This window comes from Cetorhinus maximus, chromosome 1, assembly GCF_964194155.1.
Source record: "Cetorhinus maximus chromosome 1, sCetMax3.hap1.1, whole genome shotgun sequence".
Taxonomy (NCBI): Eukaryota; Metazoa; Chordata; class Chondrichthyes; order Lamniformes; family Cetorhinidae; genus Cetorhinus; species Cetorhinus maximus.
In genome coordinates, this window is record NC_135879.1 from 48,170,607 (window position 1) to 48,190,478 (window position 19,872).

The 19,872-nt window shown below is 44.5% G+C and overlaps 1 protein-coding gene across 1 annotated transcript in view; it reads left to right on the forward strand.

The window, feature by feature from the left end:
* The first annotated feature begins 1,803 nt into the window (after positions 1–1,803).
* LOC144667575 (bile acid-sensitive ion channel-like) overlaps positions 1,804–19,872 on the forward strand; it is a 219,765-nt gene continuing 201,696 nt past the window's right edge. Inside the window, exons 1-2 of the mRNA XM_078532673.1 lie at positions 1,804–1,886; positions 3,620–3,645. Of these exons, the coding sequence (XP_078388799.1) occupies positions 1,804–1,886; positions 3,620–3,645 (109 nt within the window). The remainder of the gene's footprint in view (positions 1,887–3,619; positions 3,646–19,872) is intronic.

The window sequence follows — 19,872 nt, forward strand, 5'->3', positions numbered from 1 at the left end:
CTATCAGAAAATGCACATTCCAATCTAAATTTATAAATTCAATCATAATGCAATGAATTAAAATATTTCCTTGGTGCCTGTCTGGCTCATGCCTTTGCTTCTCCTATACTCTGAAACATAAATGGTGGAAAGTTGCTGGCTTTCAATTGAGGTGATAGCATTTGACCTTGGAAGGCAGTCTTAAACAGCTTTTTGTTCCTAGAATGCCCAACTGAAGACAACACAATTTTGGTGTAGGCTGGTTGACTGATGGCCAACTGGAACGGCACTGGCAGAGTAGCAGATGTAGGAGCAGGAATGCTCTCGTCCTGAGAGACAACAGGTTCAAGCTCCCAGGAAACATAACCAATCTCCCAGGACAATGCTTCAGCAGTCCTACTGATCTGTTGGAGAACAGATTGATGGACTGCTATGACACGCTGGATGCCCCTTTGTACAGGATATCTAATCCCATGAAGGCAGCAGTGTGAGCTTCCACTGCAGCATCAAACGTTTGATGGAACCTGTTTGTGCTGCAATGAAAGCAGTGACATTGGTCATTGTTGCAATTTGGTGGCTGTTACAGGAATTCGGATGGACGTAACCACCCATTCCATAATGAAAAGGATGGGCTTCAAGTACTGCGCAAAACCCTGTGCCAAATTGGAGCTGGACTCCCCCATTGTCCATGAAGGTTTGCACATTCCTCCACATTTATTCTTTGGATTGGCCCTTCAAATAATCCATTTTAGATTGCGCCCCTCTGGGCCTCATCATGGCTGGTGTCAACAATGGTAAAATGATAATAAGGGGTGGGAATTAAAATATGACTGACAGGCATGCTGGGTTTACTTCTGTGTTTCCCATGTGATATTGGACTCTATCACTCCAAACATGTCTCCAAGTTATTATTGGGAACAGGACATCAGTATAGACTGACTAATATCAACACTTCTTAATAAGCTCAGAAAGGGGTGCGCGGACACAATGCTATGCCTGAGAGAGACACAGATTGAGTGAAGAATTGGAAATTTGGTTCAGGTGCTAAGTTCTGTTAAGCTTTTCTTAAGTTTAAATTTAGCTTAAGAGTTAAGTCCTTACTTTCAAACAATGTTATTTTAATAGCCTAATTAAACAGAGAGCTGCCTGAAGGGGCAGTTATCTGTCAATCAACTGAAATGGGTGGTAATTACTGTAGCAGAATGCTGAGCTAGCTAGTGAGCCATCAGAGACTCTATATATAAACAGAACCTACATGGAGAGAAGGGCATGTGGACATTAGACTATGAGTGAGTGAAATGTAGATTGAGTGAGTAGCTGGGAATGTCGTTCAGGTGGTAATTTGGTGCAGAGGGGCAAAGAGGATCTCCTTTTCTTCTTTTATTCAGCCTCCAGTGGTTGGTGAGTTTCCTTCCTTGTCTTCAAGCTAAGTGAGTGCAATTTTCTATAACCTTAACTATGTAAATTATTAACTAATTGATAAATGAATAAGGTTGGACAGAAATGGAAGAGCTGGTGGTGATGTACAGCATGTGGGAATCTGTGGAATTCACTGCAATTCCAGACAACCAAATCTGCAGGAAGTGTCTGCAGCTTAGGCAACTTCAGCTCCGAGTTGCTGAACTGGAGCCTAAGTTGCGGACATTGCAGGGCATCAGGGATGGGGGGGAGTTGCCTGGACACTTTGTTCTAGGAGGCAGGCACACCCCTTAGGTTAAGAAGAACTTTAGAGTTGGTCAATGGTCAGGGACAGGAGGGTGTGACTGTGAGTCAAGGGAGTCAGGGATGGAGGAGTCTCAGCCTCTGACTTTGTCCAATAGGAACATGGTGCTTGCTACCTGTGTAGATGAGGAGAAGGACTATAACGTGGATGAGCGGATTGACCAATGGAGAAGGATGCCATTCAGGTGGGTGGACCGAAGAGGAATGTGGTAGTGCTAGGAGATAGTATAGTTAGGGGAATAGATACTGTTCTCTGCAGCCGTGACCAGGAGCTCCGAAGGTTGTGTTGCCTGCCCTGTGCCAAGGTTAGGGACATCCCTCTTGGCTGGAGAGGAACTTGGAGTGGGAGGAGGGTGATCCAGGTGTTGTGGCTCACATGGGAAGCAGAACATAGAAGAACATCATTCCTTGTTCTACCTAAGAGAATTTGAGGAGCTAGGGACCAAATTAAAATGTAGAACATCAAAGGTAATCATCGCTGGATTGTCACCTGAGCCATGCACAAATTGGCATAGGGTTAAACAGATTAAATAAATAAACATGTGGCTCAAAGAGTGATGTGGGAAGAAGGGGATTTGATTCATGGGACAGGCATTAGTACTCAAGCTAGAGTGAGCTATTCTGTTGGGATGGGCTTCACTTGAACCAGGTTGGGGCCAGTGTATAAGTAGAGCAGTGGACAGGGCTTCAAATTAATGGGGGGTGTGGACTGGTAGGGGTTCAGCTGAAGGAGGATTTAGAAATCCAAATAGAGAGGTTGAGGCATCAGAAGAGTGTAGCAGAGTGGGTAAGGAAGGGACAGAAAGTTTAATAAAATTTGGACATCGGCAAATAAGGGTATTGCAGGGAATAGAAGTAAAAAATTGAAATTAAAGGTTCTTTATTTGAATGTGCAAAGTATCTGCAATAAGATAGACAAGCTGGCGGAGCAAATAGAGGTAAATGATTTAGATTTAATCACCATTACAGAGACAAAGTGATCAAGTGTGGTAACTTTGGGTGCAGTACACCTTTGAGAGAATGTGAGCAGATTGACCAAGTGACTGTATGACCCAATTGCTGTTTAGCACGGGCTACAATGTTAAACAGTAGTTTAAAGTAGGGTCTGGTTAGAGAAGCGCACATTTTAGTGCTCTGTATTTCTGTGTAAATAAACAGCATGTGCTTCATCTTATACTGGTCTCTAAGTCTGCAGTTGCCAACTCACCAGCTGTTACACAGGTGTGCAACCGTGTTCGCAAGCAATGTGACCCAACTGTAGAACATAACATCAAGGATGGGAAATAAATATTCCAGGGTACACGATATTTTGGAAAGACAGACAGAATGGCAAAGGAGGAGGGGTCACCTGATTGTAAAGGAGGACTTAAGGACAATAGTGAGAAAGGATCTGGTCTTAGAAGATCATGGAGTAGAATCAGTATGGGTGGAAATTAAGAATAGAAAGTCAGAAAACACTCGTTGGAGTAGTTTTGGCCCCTTAACAGTAGTTATCTGTTGGGCAGAGCATTAAACAAGAAATTATTGGAGCTTGTAACAAAGACAATGTAATAATTGTGGGGGAATTTAATCTTCATATAGACTTGGACAATCAAATTGACAAGAGTGGCCTAGAAGATGCGTTGTAGAATGTTTTTGTGACAGTTTCTTGGAGCAATATATTGTGGAACTGACTAGGGATAAAGCTATCTTAGATCTAGTATTGGTAGAGAAGCAGGGTTGTGGATGCTCCATCTTGAATACTTTAAGGCTGCAATGGACAGATTTCTAGTCTCACAGGGAACTAAGGAATCTGGGAGCAGGCGGATAAATGGACTTGAAGCTCAAGGCAGCCAAGATCGTATTGAATGGCAGAGCAGGCTCAATGGGCCATATGGTCTACTGCTGTTCCTATTTCTTGTGTTCTTGTGTTCGATAGCAGTAACAAGAATAAGATCAATGGAGGTGAGTAAGGAGGGAAATGCAAAATAGCTCAGAAACAACACTCGTCAGAATTAGAGCCCTTCCCGAGTGGTTCTGCATTATGCTCCATGTTCACCTCTATTGATTTCCCACATCTTGCAGTTGTTAAATATTTGAAAGCAGGAGATCATTGGACACGAGTAAAGGAAAACAATGCAAAGCAACTGAGACAAAAGTCTGTTTGGGATTTTCCACCTTCTTGCTACTTATTTATGAATGGATGTGGAGTGGAAGCAGATACCACTTGTTTGGTAAGTGACGATATTTATTATTCTGTAACTACCAAAACCACTTTGCCATGATTCCTTGTTCTCTGGTTGCAAGAACATCTTAAAGGGCCTCTCCTTGACTACTTATTGAGCCTATATCCTTGAATTTTTTGCTTTTTTCCCTTGCTCAGTATCTTCCTCCACCACAACAAAAACTGCTCTAGGATATTTTATTTTATGAGAAGTGCTTTAAGAAAGGAGATTGTTGTACTTTTTTATGTGACCTCATAACTCTGTAATTGTGCTGTTCAGGACTTTGCACAGGAACTCACCAAGGCTCCATAGATAGCACCTTCCAAACCCACGACCGCTACCGTTTAGAAGACAAGGGCAGCAGACACATGGGAACACCACAACCTGCAAGTTCCCCTCCAAGCCACTCACCATCCTGACTTGGAAATATATCGCTGTCACTTCACAGTTCCTTCACTGTCACTGGGTCATAATCCTGGAACTCCCTCCCTAACAGCACTGTAGATGTACCTACACCACATGGACTGCAGCGGTTCAAGAAGGCAGCTCATCACCACATTCTCAAGGGCAGTTAGGGATGGGCAATAAATCCTGGCCTAGCCAGCGATGCCCACATCCCATAAATGAATTTTAAAAAACAGATATTTGATCAACACTACAACCAGTCTAGATGACCTTTAGTTGCAAAATACTGCCATTGTACAAACATGTGCTTTCAGCTTTTCTGCCCTTTGGAGTGTTCTTTAGTGACCTGATCAGGTTCAAGTAAATTCTGTAAAATATTATTCCCTTTCATTCAAAAGAATTGAAATTTAGTCATAAATACAAGATAAAAATATTAAAAAATCCAATGGTCATGCCTTCCTCTGTTTCACAAATTTATCAAAAAAGTATATTTAAGAAAATGATTGCTGTATTATTGATTGATAGTGCTAACAGGTGAAAATGTTTATCAGAAAATCATTGAATAGTACAGCACAGAAGGAGGCCATTTGGCCTGTTGAATTTGTACTGGCTTCATGTTGGTATGAGAAATCATATCCCTCTAAAAGTGCTTGTTAAGCTCTTGTTTCAATCATTAATAATTCTGTGTGCAGTGTTCTGCAACTGCACAATCAAGTCAAAAAAAAAGTGTTTTACCCTTTATTATATCTGGGACAGTACACTGGCAAAAGTGAGGTGGGTGGGCATAAATGGCCATTTCACCGATGCCAGATACATTTTGAATCCCAGGGTCATTGACATAGGAGAAATAGGGATGTTAGAGTAATCTGACTAGGACCTGTTGCATAGGTGAAAGAGGCAGCACTGCTGGTGTAAAAAGGTTTGAAAATTATAAATTTCGTATTTTAATAATGGAGCACCCGCAGGACTCAGGGAGAACTTGCAAAGGCCCCTCATCCAGTTCTGCTCCAGTGTCTCTTGCGCCAACCCCTGAAGGCTGGATTCAAGTACTCAACATAATTTCTGTGCTCAGCGCTCCTGCAGTACAAATGGCAGCATAGATGGCGAAGGGAATGTCAGAATATATCTCTTAAATTAATTCATTTGGAAAAGGTTTTAAAAAAAGAAAAATGGTCAGATAGAATGAAGAGATAAGTTTTGTTGTTGCATTAAAATAAATAATAAAATTTTACTCATTACAACCAGCCAGATTTCAGGCCATTACCACAGCTCAACTGTTCTCACTGAGAAGAAGACAGGATAAAGATGAGATCATAGACACACCAGCGGTTTGTGATTAAAAATTTCACTTAGCATTTGACCAATGATATAAGCACTGTTTTTGAATCAACAAAAGATGCTTAATAGACTTCCAGAAGGTATCTGAAAAGATTCCCATTAGACTGTTAATCACAGAATCACACAGTGCAGAAGAGGCCCTTCGGCCCATCAAGTCTGCACCGACACGTGAGAAACACCTGACCTACCTACCTAATCCCATTTACCAGCACTTGGCCCATAGCCTTGAATGTTATGACGTGCCAAGTGCTCATCCAGGTACATTTAAAGGATGTGAGGCAACCCGCCTCCACCACCCTCCCAGGCAGCGCATTCCAGACCGTCACCACTCTCTGGGTAAAAAAGTTTTTCCTCACATTCCTCCTAAACCTCCTGCCCCTCACCTTGAAGTTATGCCCCCTTGTGACTGACCCTTCAACTAAGGGGAACAGCTGCTCCCTATCCACCCTGTCCATGCCCCTCATAATCTTGTACACCTCGATCAGGTCACCCCTCAGTCTTCTCTGCTCCAACGAAAACAACTCAAGTCTATCCAACCTCTCTTCATAACTTAAAAACTTCATCCCAGGCAATAACCTGGTGAATCTCCTCTGCACCCCCTCCAGTGCAATCACATCCTTCCTATAATGTGGCGACCGGAACTGCACACAGTACTCCAGCTGTGGCCTCACCAAGGTTCTATACAACTCCAACATGACCTCCCTACTTTTGTAATCTATGCCTCAATTAATAAAGGCAAGTGCCCCATATGCCTTTTTCACCACCTTACTAACATGCCCTTCCGCCTTCAAAGATCTATGGACACACACACCAAGGTCCCTTTGTTCCTCAGACCTTCCTAGTGCCATGCCATTCATTGAATACTTCCTTGTCAAATTACTCCTTCCAAAGTGTATCACCTCACACTTTTCAGAGTTAAACTCCATCTGCCACTTATCTGCCCATTTGACTATCTCGTCGATATCTTCCTGTAGCCCAAGACACTCAACCTCACTGTTAACCACCCGGTCAATCTTTGTGTCATCCGCAAAATTACCAATCCTACCACCCACATAGTCATCTATGTTGTTTACATAAATGACAAATAATAGGGGGCCCAGCACAGATCCCTGTGGTACGCCACTGGACACTGGCTTCCAGTCACTAAAGCAGCCTCCTGTCATCACCGTCTGTCTCCTACAGCTAAGCCAATTTTGAATCCACCTTATCAAATTACCCTGTATCCCATGTGCATTTGCCTTCTTTATAAATCTCCCATGTGGGACCTTGCTAAAGGCTTTGCTGAAATCCATATAAACTACATTAACTGCACTACCCTCATCTACACACCTGGTCACCTCCTCAAAAAATTCAATCAAACTTGTTAGGCATGACCTCCCTCTGACAAAGGCATGCTGACTATCCCTGATCAAACCTTGCCTCTCCAAGTGGAGATAGATACTCTCCTTCAGAAATTTCTCCAATAGTTTCCCTACCACTGACGTGAGACTCACTAGCCTGTAGTTCCCTGGCTTATCTCTACAACCCTTCTTAAATAGTGGAACCACGTTAGCTGTTCTCCAGTCCTCTGGCATCTTCCCCGTGGCCAGAAAGGAATTCAAAATTTGGGTAAGAGCCCCTGCGATCTCCTCCCTTGCCTCCCTCAGCAGTCTGGGACACAAATCATTCGGACCTGGAGATTTGTCCACTTTTAAGCCTGCCAATACCTTCTCACTCCCTATATCAATTTGCTTAAGAACCTCGCAGTCTCTCTCCCCAAGTTCGATACCTTCATCCTCATTCTCTTGGGTGAAGACGGATGTGAAGTATTCATTCAACACTCTAGCGATGTCCTCTGGCTCCACCCATAGATTGCCCCCTTGGTCCCTTATGGGCCCTACTCTTTCCCTCCTTATCCTCTTCCCATTGATATACTTATAGAATATCTTGGGATTTTCCCTACCTTTACCAGCCAGAGTTTTCTCATATCCCCTCTTTGCTCTCCTAATTGCTTTCTTAAGATCCACCCTGCACTGTCTGTACTCCACTAATACCTCTGCTGATTTGCTTCCCTTGTACCTGCTAAAAGCCTCTCTTTTCCTTCTCATCGTAACCTGAATATCTCTGGTCATCCATGGTTCTCTGGGTTTGTTACTCCTTCCTATCACCCTAGAGGGAACATGTTGAGCCTATACCCTCCCCATTTCCTTTTTGAACACCCCTCACTGTTCCTTTGTTGATTTCCCCACAAGTAACTGTTCCCAGTCTACCTTGGCCAGATCCTGCCATATTTCACTAAAATCCACTCTCCCCCAATCCTAACCATTTTTTTGCAACTTGTTGATTTCTTTCTCCAAATACATACTTAAACTGTATCATGTTGTAGTTGCTATCACTAAAATGCTCTCCCACCACCACCTCAGCCATCTGTCTGGCTTCATTCCCCAGAATTAGGTCCAGTACTGCACCGTCTCTTGTTGGACCCTTTGCATATTGACCTAAAAAGTTCTCCCGTACACATTTCAAGAAATGCACTCCATTCAAGCCCTTAACAATATGTCTATCCCAATTAATGTTGGGAAAGTTGAAATCACCTAATATAATTACCCTATTGTTATTGTTTTTACACACCTCCACAAATTGTGCACATATTTGCTCCTCAATTTCCCGCTGACTATCTGGGGGTCTATAATAAACACCTAATAATGTGGTTGCCCCTTTTTTATTCCTAAGCTCTACCCACAAAACTTCTTTCGATGCCCCCTCCAAGATATCATCTCTCCTTACTGCAGTAACAGACTCCTTAACTAATAATGCAACACCTCCTCCTCTTTTACCCCCTCCCCTGTCTCGCCTAAAGATTCTATATCCCGGAATGTTGAGCTGCCAATCCTGCCCTTCCCTCAACCACGTCTCAGTGATGGCTACTATATCACAATTCCACATGTCAATCCTCACCCTTAACCTATCCGTTTTACCTGTAATACTCCTGGCATTAAAGTCGAGGCCATCCAGCCTTGCCTTACTCCCTTGAAGCTTATTGCAGCTGTACACCCTCTGACTAGATTGTTTTACTATATTATGATGTGTCCCTATTCTGCTAACATTCTGTGTCCCCTCCCCCTGCCATATTAGTTTAAACTCCTCCCAACAGCAATAGCATGGATGTTAGTCCCGCTCTGGTTCAGATGTAGACCGTCCCGCTTGTACAGGTCCAACCTTCCCCAGAAATGATCCCAGTGATCCAGGAATCTAAAACCCTCCCTCCTGCACCAACTCTTAAGCCACATATTCATCTGTGCTATTCTCCTATTTCTGAGCTCGCTAGTATGTTGCGCAGGGAGTAATCCAGAGATTACAACCCGAGAGGTCTTGCTTTTTAGTCTACTGCCTAACTCCCTGAATTCTTGATGCAAGACCTCATCCCTCTTTCTACCTATGTCATTGGTACCAACATGTACCATGACCTCTGCCTTATCACCCTCCCCCTTTAGGATGTCCTGCAGCCGTTCAGTGACATCCTGGACCCTGGCACCAGGTAGGCAACATACCATCCTGGAGTCAGGTTAACAGCCACAGTAGCGCCTATCTGTTCCCCTGACTATAGAATCCCCTATTACTATTGCTCTTCCTCCCTTCCTCTATAGATCCCTGCTTCTGTTTTTTAGTATGCATGTAGTCCTGTGTTGTAGTTTCACCAGCTTGGCACTTTATTTTTAGGTCTGGTTGGCATTCCCACCTACATTTGGCTTTGAACCAGCATTGGTCCCCTGGTTTGATGCTAATGGTAAAGCAGGAGACATGCCATGCCACAAGGTTACAGATTGTGGTTAAATACAGTTCTGCTGCAGCTGATGGCTCACAGTGCTTGACGAATGCCCAGTTTTCAGCTGGTAGATCTGTTCTGAATCTATCCCATTTACCATAGTGGTAGTGCCACACAACAGGATGGAGGGTATCTTCAATGTGAATGCGGGTCTTATTTCCACAAGGACTATGTGGTGGTCACTCCTACCGATATTGTCATGGACAGATACATCTGCAACAGGTGTGGACGAGATGAAGTAGGTTTTCCCTCGTTTGTTTTCTCATCATCTGCTGTGGGTTCAGCCAGGCAAATATATCTGTTAGCACTCAACCAACTTGAACCACTCTAGTGCTGCCGAGCCACACCTGGTGATGGATGCTGAAATTTCCCCCAACCAGAATACATTTTGAGCCCTTGCAACCCTCAATGCTTCTTCCAAGTGGTGTTCAACATGAAGGAGTGCTAATTCATCAACTGAGGGAGGTTGGTAGGTGGTAATGAACAGGAAGCTTTCTTGCCCATGTTTGACCTCTTGCCATGAGACATCAGAGTCAATCAGAGTCAGACCAGATCAGAGTCAATAGCTCCCAGGGCTACTCCTTTTTGACTGCATACCACTGTGTCTCCACCTCTGGTGCAACAGGGCATACTCAGGGATGATAATGGTGGTGTCTTGGGCATTGGCTATGAGGTTTAATTCCGTAAGGATGATTATGTCAGGCTGTTGCTTGGCTAGTCTGTAGGATAGTTCTCCCAATTTGGTACTTCCCAGATGTTAGTGAGAAGGAATTTGCAGGGTCGACAGGGCTGGGTATGCTGCTATTGTTTTTGGTACTGAAGTCAATGCCAGTGGTCTGTCTGGTCTCATGGATGGGAAATTGGTGGTTAGGACAGGAAAGAGAGCATGGAAGGAGAGTTAAATTGTGGGTGGGGAATTGGTGGTTAGAACAGGAGAGCGAGCATGGAAGGAGGGTTAAATTGGATAACCCCTGAAAATAGGTGCAAGGATTGGCTCACCACCAGTTTCTCAAGAGCAATCGGGGATGGGCAATAAATCCTGGCCTTGCCAGTGATGGCCACATCCTATGAACATATAAAAATGTGTACAATTAACACATGATCTTTGTTTGAAATGCAGCTGATTTTGTGTGCAGTCTATGCTAAATGCATTGTTCATTGGCTCCTCATATCAGCAGGGGGCCCAAAATCATAACTTCCTGGCACTTCTTAAAGCTAGGTGGTGTTGCTTAAAGCTAACCTGTGTTATTTAAAGCTAGCCTATACCTCTTAAAGGGCAATAAAAACAGAAAATGCTGGAAATAGTCAACTGATCAGACAGCCTCTGTGGAGAAACAGAGTTAGCGTTTCAGATTGATGATCCCTCGTCAAAACAATGAATTCTGGTTCTCCCGCCACAGATGTTGCCAGACCTGCTGAGTATTTCCAGCATTTTCTGTTTTAATTTCAGATTTCCAGCATCCTTTTGATCCCCTTAAAGTGGACATGCTTTGTGGCGGAGGTACTGGGAGTCATGCAGGAACTCAACCGGACTCAGGAAGAAAAAGAAAATGGGACAATGTGGGAGAATGAGCTCCAAGGTTTTCTGCAATACATCAGAGGTCTTGCTGGAGGATGTGGAATGGAGGAGAAAGTGCTATATCTGCGGGAAACTAGGAGATCATCCAGACACACAGTCAAATATAGACTTCTGGTATTGACTTCTCAAGCTAATATGGATGCAGTGCTGCAAGAAGCTCAATGACCTCACATGAGTAGTTAAGGTCAGTGAAAGTATCTTTAAATGCCATATTCTACCAATTGCACCACTGGCCTCAGGCACTGCTTAATTCAGCACAAAGCTATTACTCACCTAGCAACAATCTCTATCAATTAGGACTCATACCTAACATTCATAAACAACACAGCACCCTCACATCAGCACTGCTGCAAGTCTCTCAATTTCATTTCACAGCTCGCACACACTGCCAGCTATTCATTATGACAGCCACATCATACAAACAGTTTTCATGACACACTTTCCTCTCCATTGCAGAACAAGGCAGCACACACCCAAAGGCAGCAGGAAATTACAGGAGTGGTACAGGGTGCCTGCGTGTTCAAGTCTCCATGGAGCAGCCAGTGCTGGACATTATTGGAACGCCATTCCTAGCAACAGGGCTGAAACCATTGAAGATGACAGTATCATCATAACAAATCCTCCTCCTCACATCTCACTTACCCCTCATCCCCCAACTCTTTTAACTGACCACAAAGCAGGTCTAGAGGCATTAATTAAAATTACTAGGTAATAAAAGAGGGAGTTTTTAAAATTTTTTATTCATTCATGGGATGTGAGCTTCACTGGCTGGGCCCGCATTTTTGCCCATCCCTAATTGCCCTTGAGAAGGTGGAGGTGAGCTGCCTTCTTGAACTGCTGCAGCTCATGTGGTGTAAGTACACCCACAATGCTGTTAGGAAGCAAGTTCCAGGATTTTGACCCAGCTCAGGATGGTGAGTGACTTGGAGGGGAATTTATAGGTGGTGGTGTTCCCATGTACCTGCTGCCATTGCATTTCTAGATGGTAGTGGTTTCATGGGTTTGGAAGGTGCTGTTTAAGGAGCCTTGGTGAGTTTCTGCAGTGCATCTTGTAGATGGTACACGCTGCCACTGTGCTTCGGTGGTGGAGGGGGTGAATGTTTGTGGATGTGGTGCCAATCAAGCGGGCTGCTTTGTCCTGGATGGTGTCAAGCTTCTGGAGTGTTGTTGGAGCGGCACTCATCCAGTCAAGGGGAGTGTATTCCATCACACTCCTGACTTGTGACTTGTAGATGGCGGACAGGCTTTGGGGAATCAGGAGGTGAGTCACTCACTGCAGGATTCCTAGCCTCTGACCTGCTCTTGCAGCCACAGCATTTATATGGCTAGTTCAGTTCAGTTTCTGGTCAATGGTAAGCCCCAGGATGTTGATAGTGGAGGATTCAGCAATGGTAATGCCATTGAATGTCAAGGGGTGATGGTTAGATTCTCTCTTGTTGGAGATGGTCATTGGCTGGCATTTGTGTGGTGCGAATGTTACTTGTCAGCCCAAGTCTGAATATTGTCCAGGTCTTGCTGCATTTGGACATGGGCTGCTTCAAATATCTGAGGAGTTGCGAATGATGCTGAACATTGTGCAATCACCACCCAACATCCCCACTTCTGACCTTATGATGGAAGAAAGGACATTGATGAAGCAGCTGAGGATGGTTGGGCCAAGGACACTACCCTGAGGAACTCCTACAGTGATTTCCTAGAGCTGAGGTGACTGACCTCCAACAAGCACAACTATCTTCCTTTGTGTTAGGCATGACTCCAGCCAGTGGAGAGTTTTCCCCCTGATTCCCATTGATTCCAGTTTTGCTCGGACTCCTTTATGCCACAGAGCAGATTTTTAGATCATGGATGACTATCTGAGGCATGTTACTTCCAAATCCAGCACTAAATGGGAACTTCAAGACACTTTGTGTCTTCGGGACCATTTTTGTAGTAAGTATCTCCAGCTGCTTTAGCTCTACCTCTGGATTTCTGGTGTCACTATGGATCATCAGGGAGGATGTGGGCTTCCTGGGTTATACATTCCTGTATGTGGCCACTCCACAGGCAGAGAGAGTTAAGGATAGTAGATGTGACCATCAAGAAGGAGGAGGCGGCTTCAGGGTGTGTCCAGACTCAACTGATCTCAGCACCGGAGACTGCTAGGAGAGATGAACCCTTGAAGGATTGTAGTCCAGACCAGCCAGGAAGGCATGGGTTGGATAGCCCAATTAATGGCTACATTAAGGGCTTCATTCTGCCCCCATCTCAGGGGTGACATATGTCACATGATGAGGCTGCCAAGTAAACCCTAGCAGCCTGGGTGTGGGTTTGGTGGGGGATGTGGTACGGTGTGGGGGGGCTCTCCTATTTGGGCCCCAAGGTGCCATGGAGAACTCTGCTGGCAGCACTACCTCATCATTCATATTGAATGGCAGGGTGGGCGGCCCCATTGACCTAGGAGAGAAGCAGAGAGCGAACCTGGTTGGAGAACACACAGGAGACAGCTGCTTCAACTCTAGAACGCTGGGTTTGAAGAAAAAAAACCAAGAGTAACATCACAGGAAAACCATAAGGTCATTGGCTGGTAAGAAACTGCAGTTGGGGAGTGATTTTAAATAGCTGTAAATTAAAATGCGTATTATTTTTAAAGAAGTAGCTACTTGGATTTAAGTAAGGAACACTAGGAACAGGGGAGTAAATTTAAGTCAGGGCCAGCAAAATAAAGTAATACAAGTAAACCAAATAAAATTAAAGGTAACATAATGGAAGTAAAGTTAAGACATGTCAGGGCAGCTTGGTCATGTGGAATGCATGTCCTGTAATATGTGGGAAGTTGTGGGCACTGCTGGTGTCCTAGATGACCACACATGCAAGAAGTGCTGCCAGCTGCAGAGACTCGAGCTCAGGGTTTCGGAGTTCGAGCAGCGGCTGGAGTCACTGTGGCGCATCCGTGAGGCTGAGAGTGACGTAGATAGCATGATCAGAGAGGTGGTCACACAGCAGGCTAGGAGCCTTGAGGCAGAAAGGGAAAGGCTGACCACCAGGCAGCTCAAGAGAACCAGGCAGGTAACGCAGGAGTCCCCTGGGATCCTGCTCACTAATCGGTTTTCCATTTTGGATTCTGGTGAGGGTGCTGGTTTCTCAGAGGAGTGCAGTCAGAGCCAAGTTTGTGGCATCATGAGTAGCTCGGCTGTACAGGAGGGGAGGAGAAAAAAGGAAGAGCTACAGTGATAGAGAATTCATTGGTTAGGGGAACAGACAGGCATTTCTGCAGCTGTAGACGTGACTCCAGGATAGTAAGTTGCCTCCCTGTTGCCAGGGTCAAGGATGTCACAGGGTGGCTGCAGGACATTCTTCTGGGGGGAAGGTGATCAGCCAGAGGCCGTGGTCCACATTGGTACCAATGACTTAGGTATGAAGGGGGTTGTGGTCCTGCAATCATAATTTAGGGAGTTAGGTCAAAAATTAACAAGCAGGACCTCAAGTGTAGTAATCTCCGGATTACTCCCAGTACCACGTGCAAGTGAGTCCAGAAATAGGAGGATAAGGCAGATGAATACATGGCTGGAAAGATGGTGCAGGAGGGAGGGCGTTAGATTCCTGTGACACTGGGACTGGCTCTGGGGAAGATGGCACCTGTACAAGCCAGACAGGTTGCACTTGAACAAAGCTGGGACTGAGCTGCTTGCTAGTGCTATTGGGGGGGCTTTAAACTAACTCAGCAGGGGTGTGGGAACCAGGAGGGAGTATTAGAGAGGAACACCAGGGTACACAAAATACTGGGAGAGACAGATAACACTAGAATAGAGAATAGTAAGTTAATAGGTGGAGTTGGAGTAAGGGAGAAAGCCATGAAGTCTAATTCAGGGTTATTGTGCATAATGTGAATACACGGAGTATAGTAAATAAGATTGGGGAGTTACAGGTGCAGATTACCATGTGGAAATATGATGTTGTGGCAATAACAGAGACCTGGCTGAAGGAAGGGCAGAACTGGGTGTTAAATATTCCTAAGTACAAGGTGGTGTTCAGGAAAGATGGGGCAGGAAGGGAGGAGGGGTGGCAGTATTGGTTAAGGAGAGCATTGCAGTGCTGGAGAAAGAGGATGTCCCAGAGGATTCAAGGACAGAATCAATTTGGCTACAGCTAAGAAACAAAAAGCGTGCAGTTACATTGCTCGATGTAGTCTACAGACCGCCAACTAGTGAGAAGGACGTATAGGAACAAATCTGCAGGAAAATTACAGAGAGGTACACCATTATAGAGTAGTAAAAAGGGGGACTTTAATTACCTGAATGTAGACTGGGATAGTGATAGTGTAAAGGGCGGGGAGGGGCAAAAGTTCCTAGATTGTATTCAGCAGAATTGTCCATAGCATCCAACAAGGAGGCACTGCTAGACCTGGTTCTAGGAAATGAGGTGGGCAAAATAGGTCACGTCTCAGTGGAGGAACATTTAGGAGACAAATGATCATTGTATCGTAAAGTTTAGGATGACAATAAAAAAGGACAATAGAGTCATAGGGTCATAGAGTTATACAGCAGAAAGAGGCCCTTTGGCCCATCGTGTCTGTGCCAGCCATCAAGCACCTATCTATTCTAATCCCATTTCCCAGCACTTGGCCCATAGTCCTGTATGCTATGGCATTTCAAGTGCTCATCTAAATACTTCTTAAAGGTTGTGAGGGTTCCTGCCTATACCACCCCCTCAGGGAGTGTGTTCCAGATTCCAACAACCCTCTGGGTGAAAATATTTTTACTCAAACCCCCTCTAAACCTGCTGCCCCTTATCTTAAATCTATGCCCCCTGGTTATTGAAAGCTCCACTAAGGGGAAAAGTTTCTTCCTATCTACCCCATCTCGGCCCCTCATAATTTTGTATACCTCTATCAGGTCCCCCCTCAGCCTTCTCTGCTCTAAGGAAAACAACGCTAGCCCATCCAGTCTCTCTTCATAGCTGAAACGCTCCAGCCCAGGCAACATCCTTGTGAATCTCCTCTGCATCCTCTCCAGTGCAAACCAGAGTAAGAATAGTTAACTGGGGGAGAGCTTACTTCAATAGGGTAAGAAAGGAGCTGGGCCGGATAGACTGGAACCAAAGGTTAGCGGGAAAAACTGTAGCTGAACAATGGGCTCCCTTCAAAGAAGAAATGGTTTAGGCACAGTCAAGGTATACTCCCTCAAAAGGGAAAGGTAGGACAAGCAAATCCAGAGCTCCCTGGATGAAAAATGAGATAGAAATTAAGATATAGAACAAAAAGTGTGCTTATGACAGGTGTCAGGTAGAAAATACAATTCAGAACCAAGCAGAATACAGAAGGTTCAGAGGGGAGGGGAAGAAGCAAATAAGAGAAGCAAAGAGGGATTATGAGAAAAAACTGGCAGCCAACATAAAGGGAAATCCCAAAGTCTTTGATCTGCACATAAATAGTAAGAGGGTGGTAAAAGGAGGGGTAGGGCCGATTAGGGACTAAAAAGGGGATTTACACATGGAAACAGGGGGCATGACTGAGGCGTTAAATGAATACTTTGCATCTGTCTTTACCAAGGAAGCAGGTGCTACCCAGGCCATAGTAACAGACAAGGAAACTCTTGTTACTCTAAGGTTTCAAAATTGATAAGGAGGAAATGTTGGATAAACTGTCAGTACTTAAAGTTGACAAGGCACCAGGACTGGATGAGATGCATCCAAGGATGTTGAAGGAAGTAAGAGTGAAAATTGCAGGGGCACTGGCCATAATCTTTCAGTCTTCCCTAGACTCAGGGGAGGTGCCAGAGGACTGGAGAATTGTAAACATTACACCCTTGGATAGAGTTTTTTGAAGAGGCAACAGAAAGGGTAGATGAGGGTAATGCTGTTGATGTGGTGTACCTGGGCTTCCTAAAGACATTTGATACAATGCTACACAACAGGCTTGTGAGAAAAGTTATAGCTCATGGAATAAAAGGGACAGTAGCAACGTGGATACATAATTGGCTGAAACATAGGAAACAGAGAGTAATGGTGAATAGATATTTTTTGGGCTGGAAGAAGGTTTGTAGTGGAGTTCCCCCGGGGTCGGTATTAGGACCCTTGCTTTTCCTGATATAAATTAATGTCTAGATCTGGGTGTTCAGGGGACAGTTTCAAAGTTTGTGGATGATACCAAAATTGGAAGCATTGTAAATTGTGAGGAGGACAGTAAAGAACTTCAAAAGGACATAGACAAGTTGGTGGAGTGGACAGATAGGTGGCAGATGAAGTTCAATGCAGAGGAATGTGAGGTGATTAATTTTAGTAGGAAGAACATGGAGAGACTGTGTAAAATAAAGGGTACAATTCTTAAGGGATTGCAGGAGCAAGGGGACATGGGTGTATATGTGCATAAGGCATTGAAGGTGGCAGTAGAGATGGAGAGAGCAGTTAATAAAGCATATAGTGTCCTGGGCTTTCTTCATAGGGGCATAGAGTACAAGAGTAAAGAGGTTATGCTGAGCCTCTATAAGGCACTAGTTAGACGTCAGCTGGAGTATCGTGTACAGCTCTGGGATGGGATCATTATAGGATGGATGTGGACACATTGGAGAGAGTGCAGAAGAGGTTCCAGGGATGAGAAACTTCAGTTATGAAGATAGATTGGAGAGTTTGGGACTGTTCTTCTTGGAGAGGTGAAGGCTAAGAGGAGATTTGATAGAGGTGTTCGAAATCATGAAGGGGCAGGACAGAATAGATAGGGAGAAACTGTTCCCGCTTGTAAAAGGATCCAGAACGAGAGGGCACAGATTTAAAGTGGTTTGCAACAGAAGCAAATGCAATGTGAGAAAAAACTTTCTCACATAATGAGTGGTTTGAATCTGGAATGCACTGCCCGGAAATGGTGGAGGAAGTGTGGTGGAGGTAGGTTCGATCCAGGCATTCAAGAGGGCATCAGGTGATGTTTTAAATAGAAACAATGTGCAGGATTATGTGGAAAAGGTAGAAGAATGATATTAAATCATAATACTCATTTGGAGAACCAGTGCCATCACAATGGGTCCAATGGCCTCCTTCTATGCCATAACAATTCTGTGATTTTGTGATAGGTAAGTGCCTGACTGGGATTAATCCTATCGGCACTCTCAGAAATGGTTGCAGCAGGGTTGCTATTAGCTTTCTGGCTGGTGGATGGGGCACCAGATTGGTCATTAAATTCATGTTGCACCTGTACTTAATCTTTTTTCATCCTAGCCATCATGTCATGGCTTTTCTTAAAGATGTATATTAGCTGCCACCATTGTCATTTAGAAGGAACTACCACTGCATACCATATCATGTACTTATAATGATACAAGTCCTTGAGCTTATTTGCTGTATGAGGCACAAGGCACCATCCATCATAAGGGATTGGGTAAACACATTGTGGGCTTGTTCATTAAGATTAGGCTCATAGGAACAGTGTAACATTTTTGGAAAGCGTGGAGAACTGGATATGTTTGTAGAAAATGCTGGAAAAACTCAGCAGGTCTAGCATCATCTTTGGAAACAGAATCAGGGTTAACATTTTGAGTCCTTATGACTCTTCTTCAGAGCTAGATGTGTCTGCCCTGCTGGGAAAAGCAAAAGTAAAACTGAAGCCAGAACATACAATACATACATTATGGAAGGGGGAGGCAGTGGCGTAGTTGTTTTGTCACTGGAAGAGTATCCAGAGAGCCAGGATAATGCTCTGGGGACCTGTGTTCGAATCCCAGAATGGCAGATTGTGGAATTTGAATTCAATAAAAATCTGGAATTAAAAGTCTAATCATGACCATAAAACCATTGTTAATTGTTGTAAAAACCCACCTGGTTCACTAACGTCCTTTAGGAAAGGAAAACTGCCGTCCTTACCTGATATGGCCTATATGTGACTCCAGACCCACAGCAATGTGGTTGACTCTTAGATGCCCTCTGAAGTGGCCTAGCAAGTCACTCAGTTAAATCAATCCGATGCTAAGTCGAAAAAGGAATGAAACCAGACATACCACCCGGCATCAAACTTGGCACCGGAAACAACAGCAGCAAACTCAGCCCTGTCGACCCTGCAAAGCCCTCCTTATTAACATCTGGGGGCTTGTGCCAAAATTGAGAGAGCTGTCTCACAAACTAGTCAAGCCAGAATGTGACATACTCATCCTCACTGAAACATACCTTACCAATAATGTCCCAGGCATCACCATCACCATCCCTGGGTATGTCCTGTCCCATTGGCATTGGCAGGACAGACCCAGCAGAGGTGGTGGCACAGTAGTATACAGTCAGAGGGACAGAGCCGTGGGAGTCGTCAACATCGACTACGGCCCCCTGAAATCTCATGGTGTCAGGTCAAACATCAGCAAGGAAAACCCTCACCCCCACGCCCCCCCTCAGCTGATGAATCCGTGCTCCTCCATGTTGAAAACCACTTGGAAGGGTTCAGAATGTACCCTAGGTGGGGGACCTCAATGTTCATCACCAAGAGTGGCTCGATAACAACAATACAGACAGACCTGGCCAGGTCCTAAAGCACATAGCTCTTCCACGAAGATCTGTAAAATATTCTACATTGTTGGTTAATATGCTTTTAAGTAAAGTCTCATTTGAAAAGAGACTGTAATGTGAAATGAGAATTCTTGGTTATTCTGTGTATATGCACACATGACAAGCTTTACTAGCAGCTGTTTGCGCTGTTCACACAATGCCTGAGAAGCAGCTAATCCTGGGATAACTGAAGTCACCCAGTACCTTACTCACCGCTTTGACTTTTAACTGTGCATAAGGCAGATGATTGGTAACTGTAGCACAGGGAGATTTCAGACTAGGAATGTCAGCATCCCTAAATGTGCGGCAGGAAGGGGAATCAACCAAACGATTGTTTAGCACCA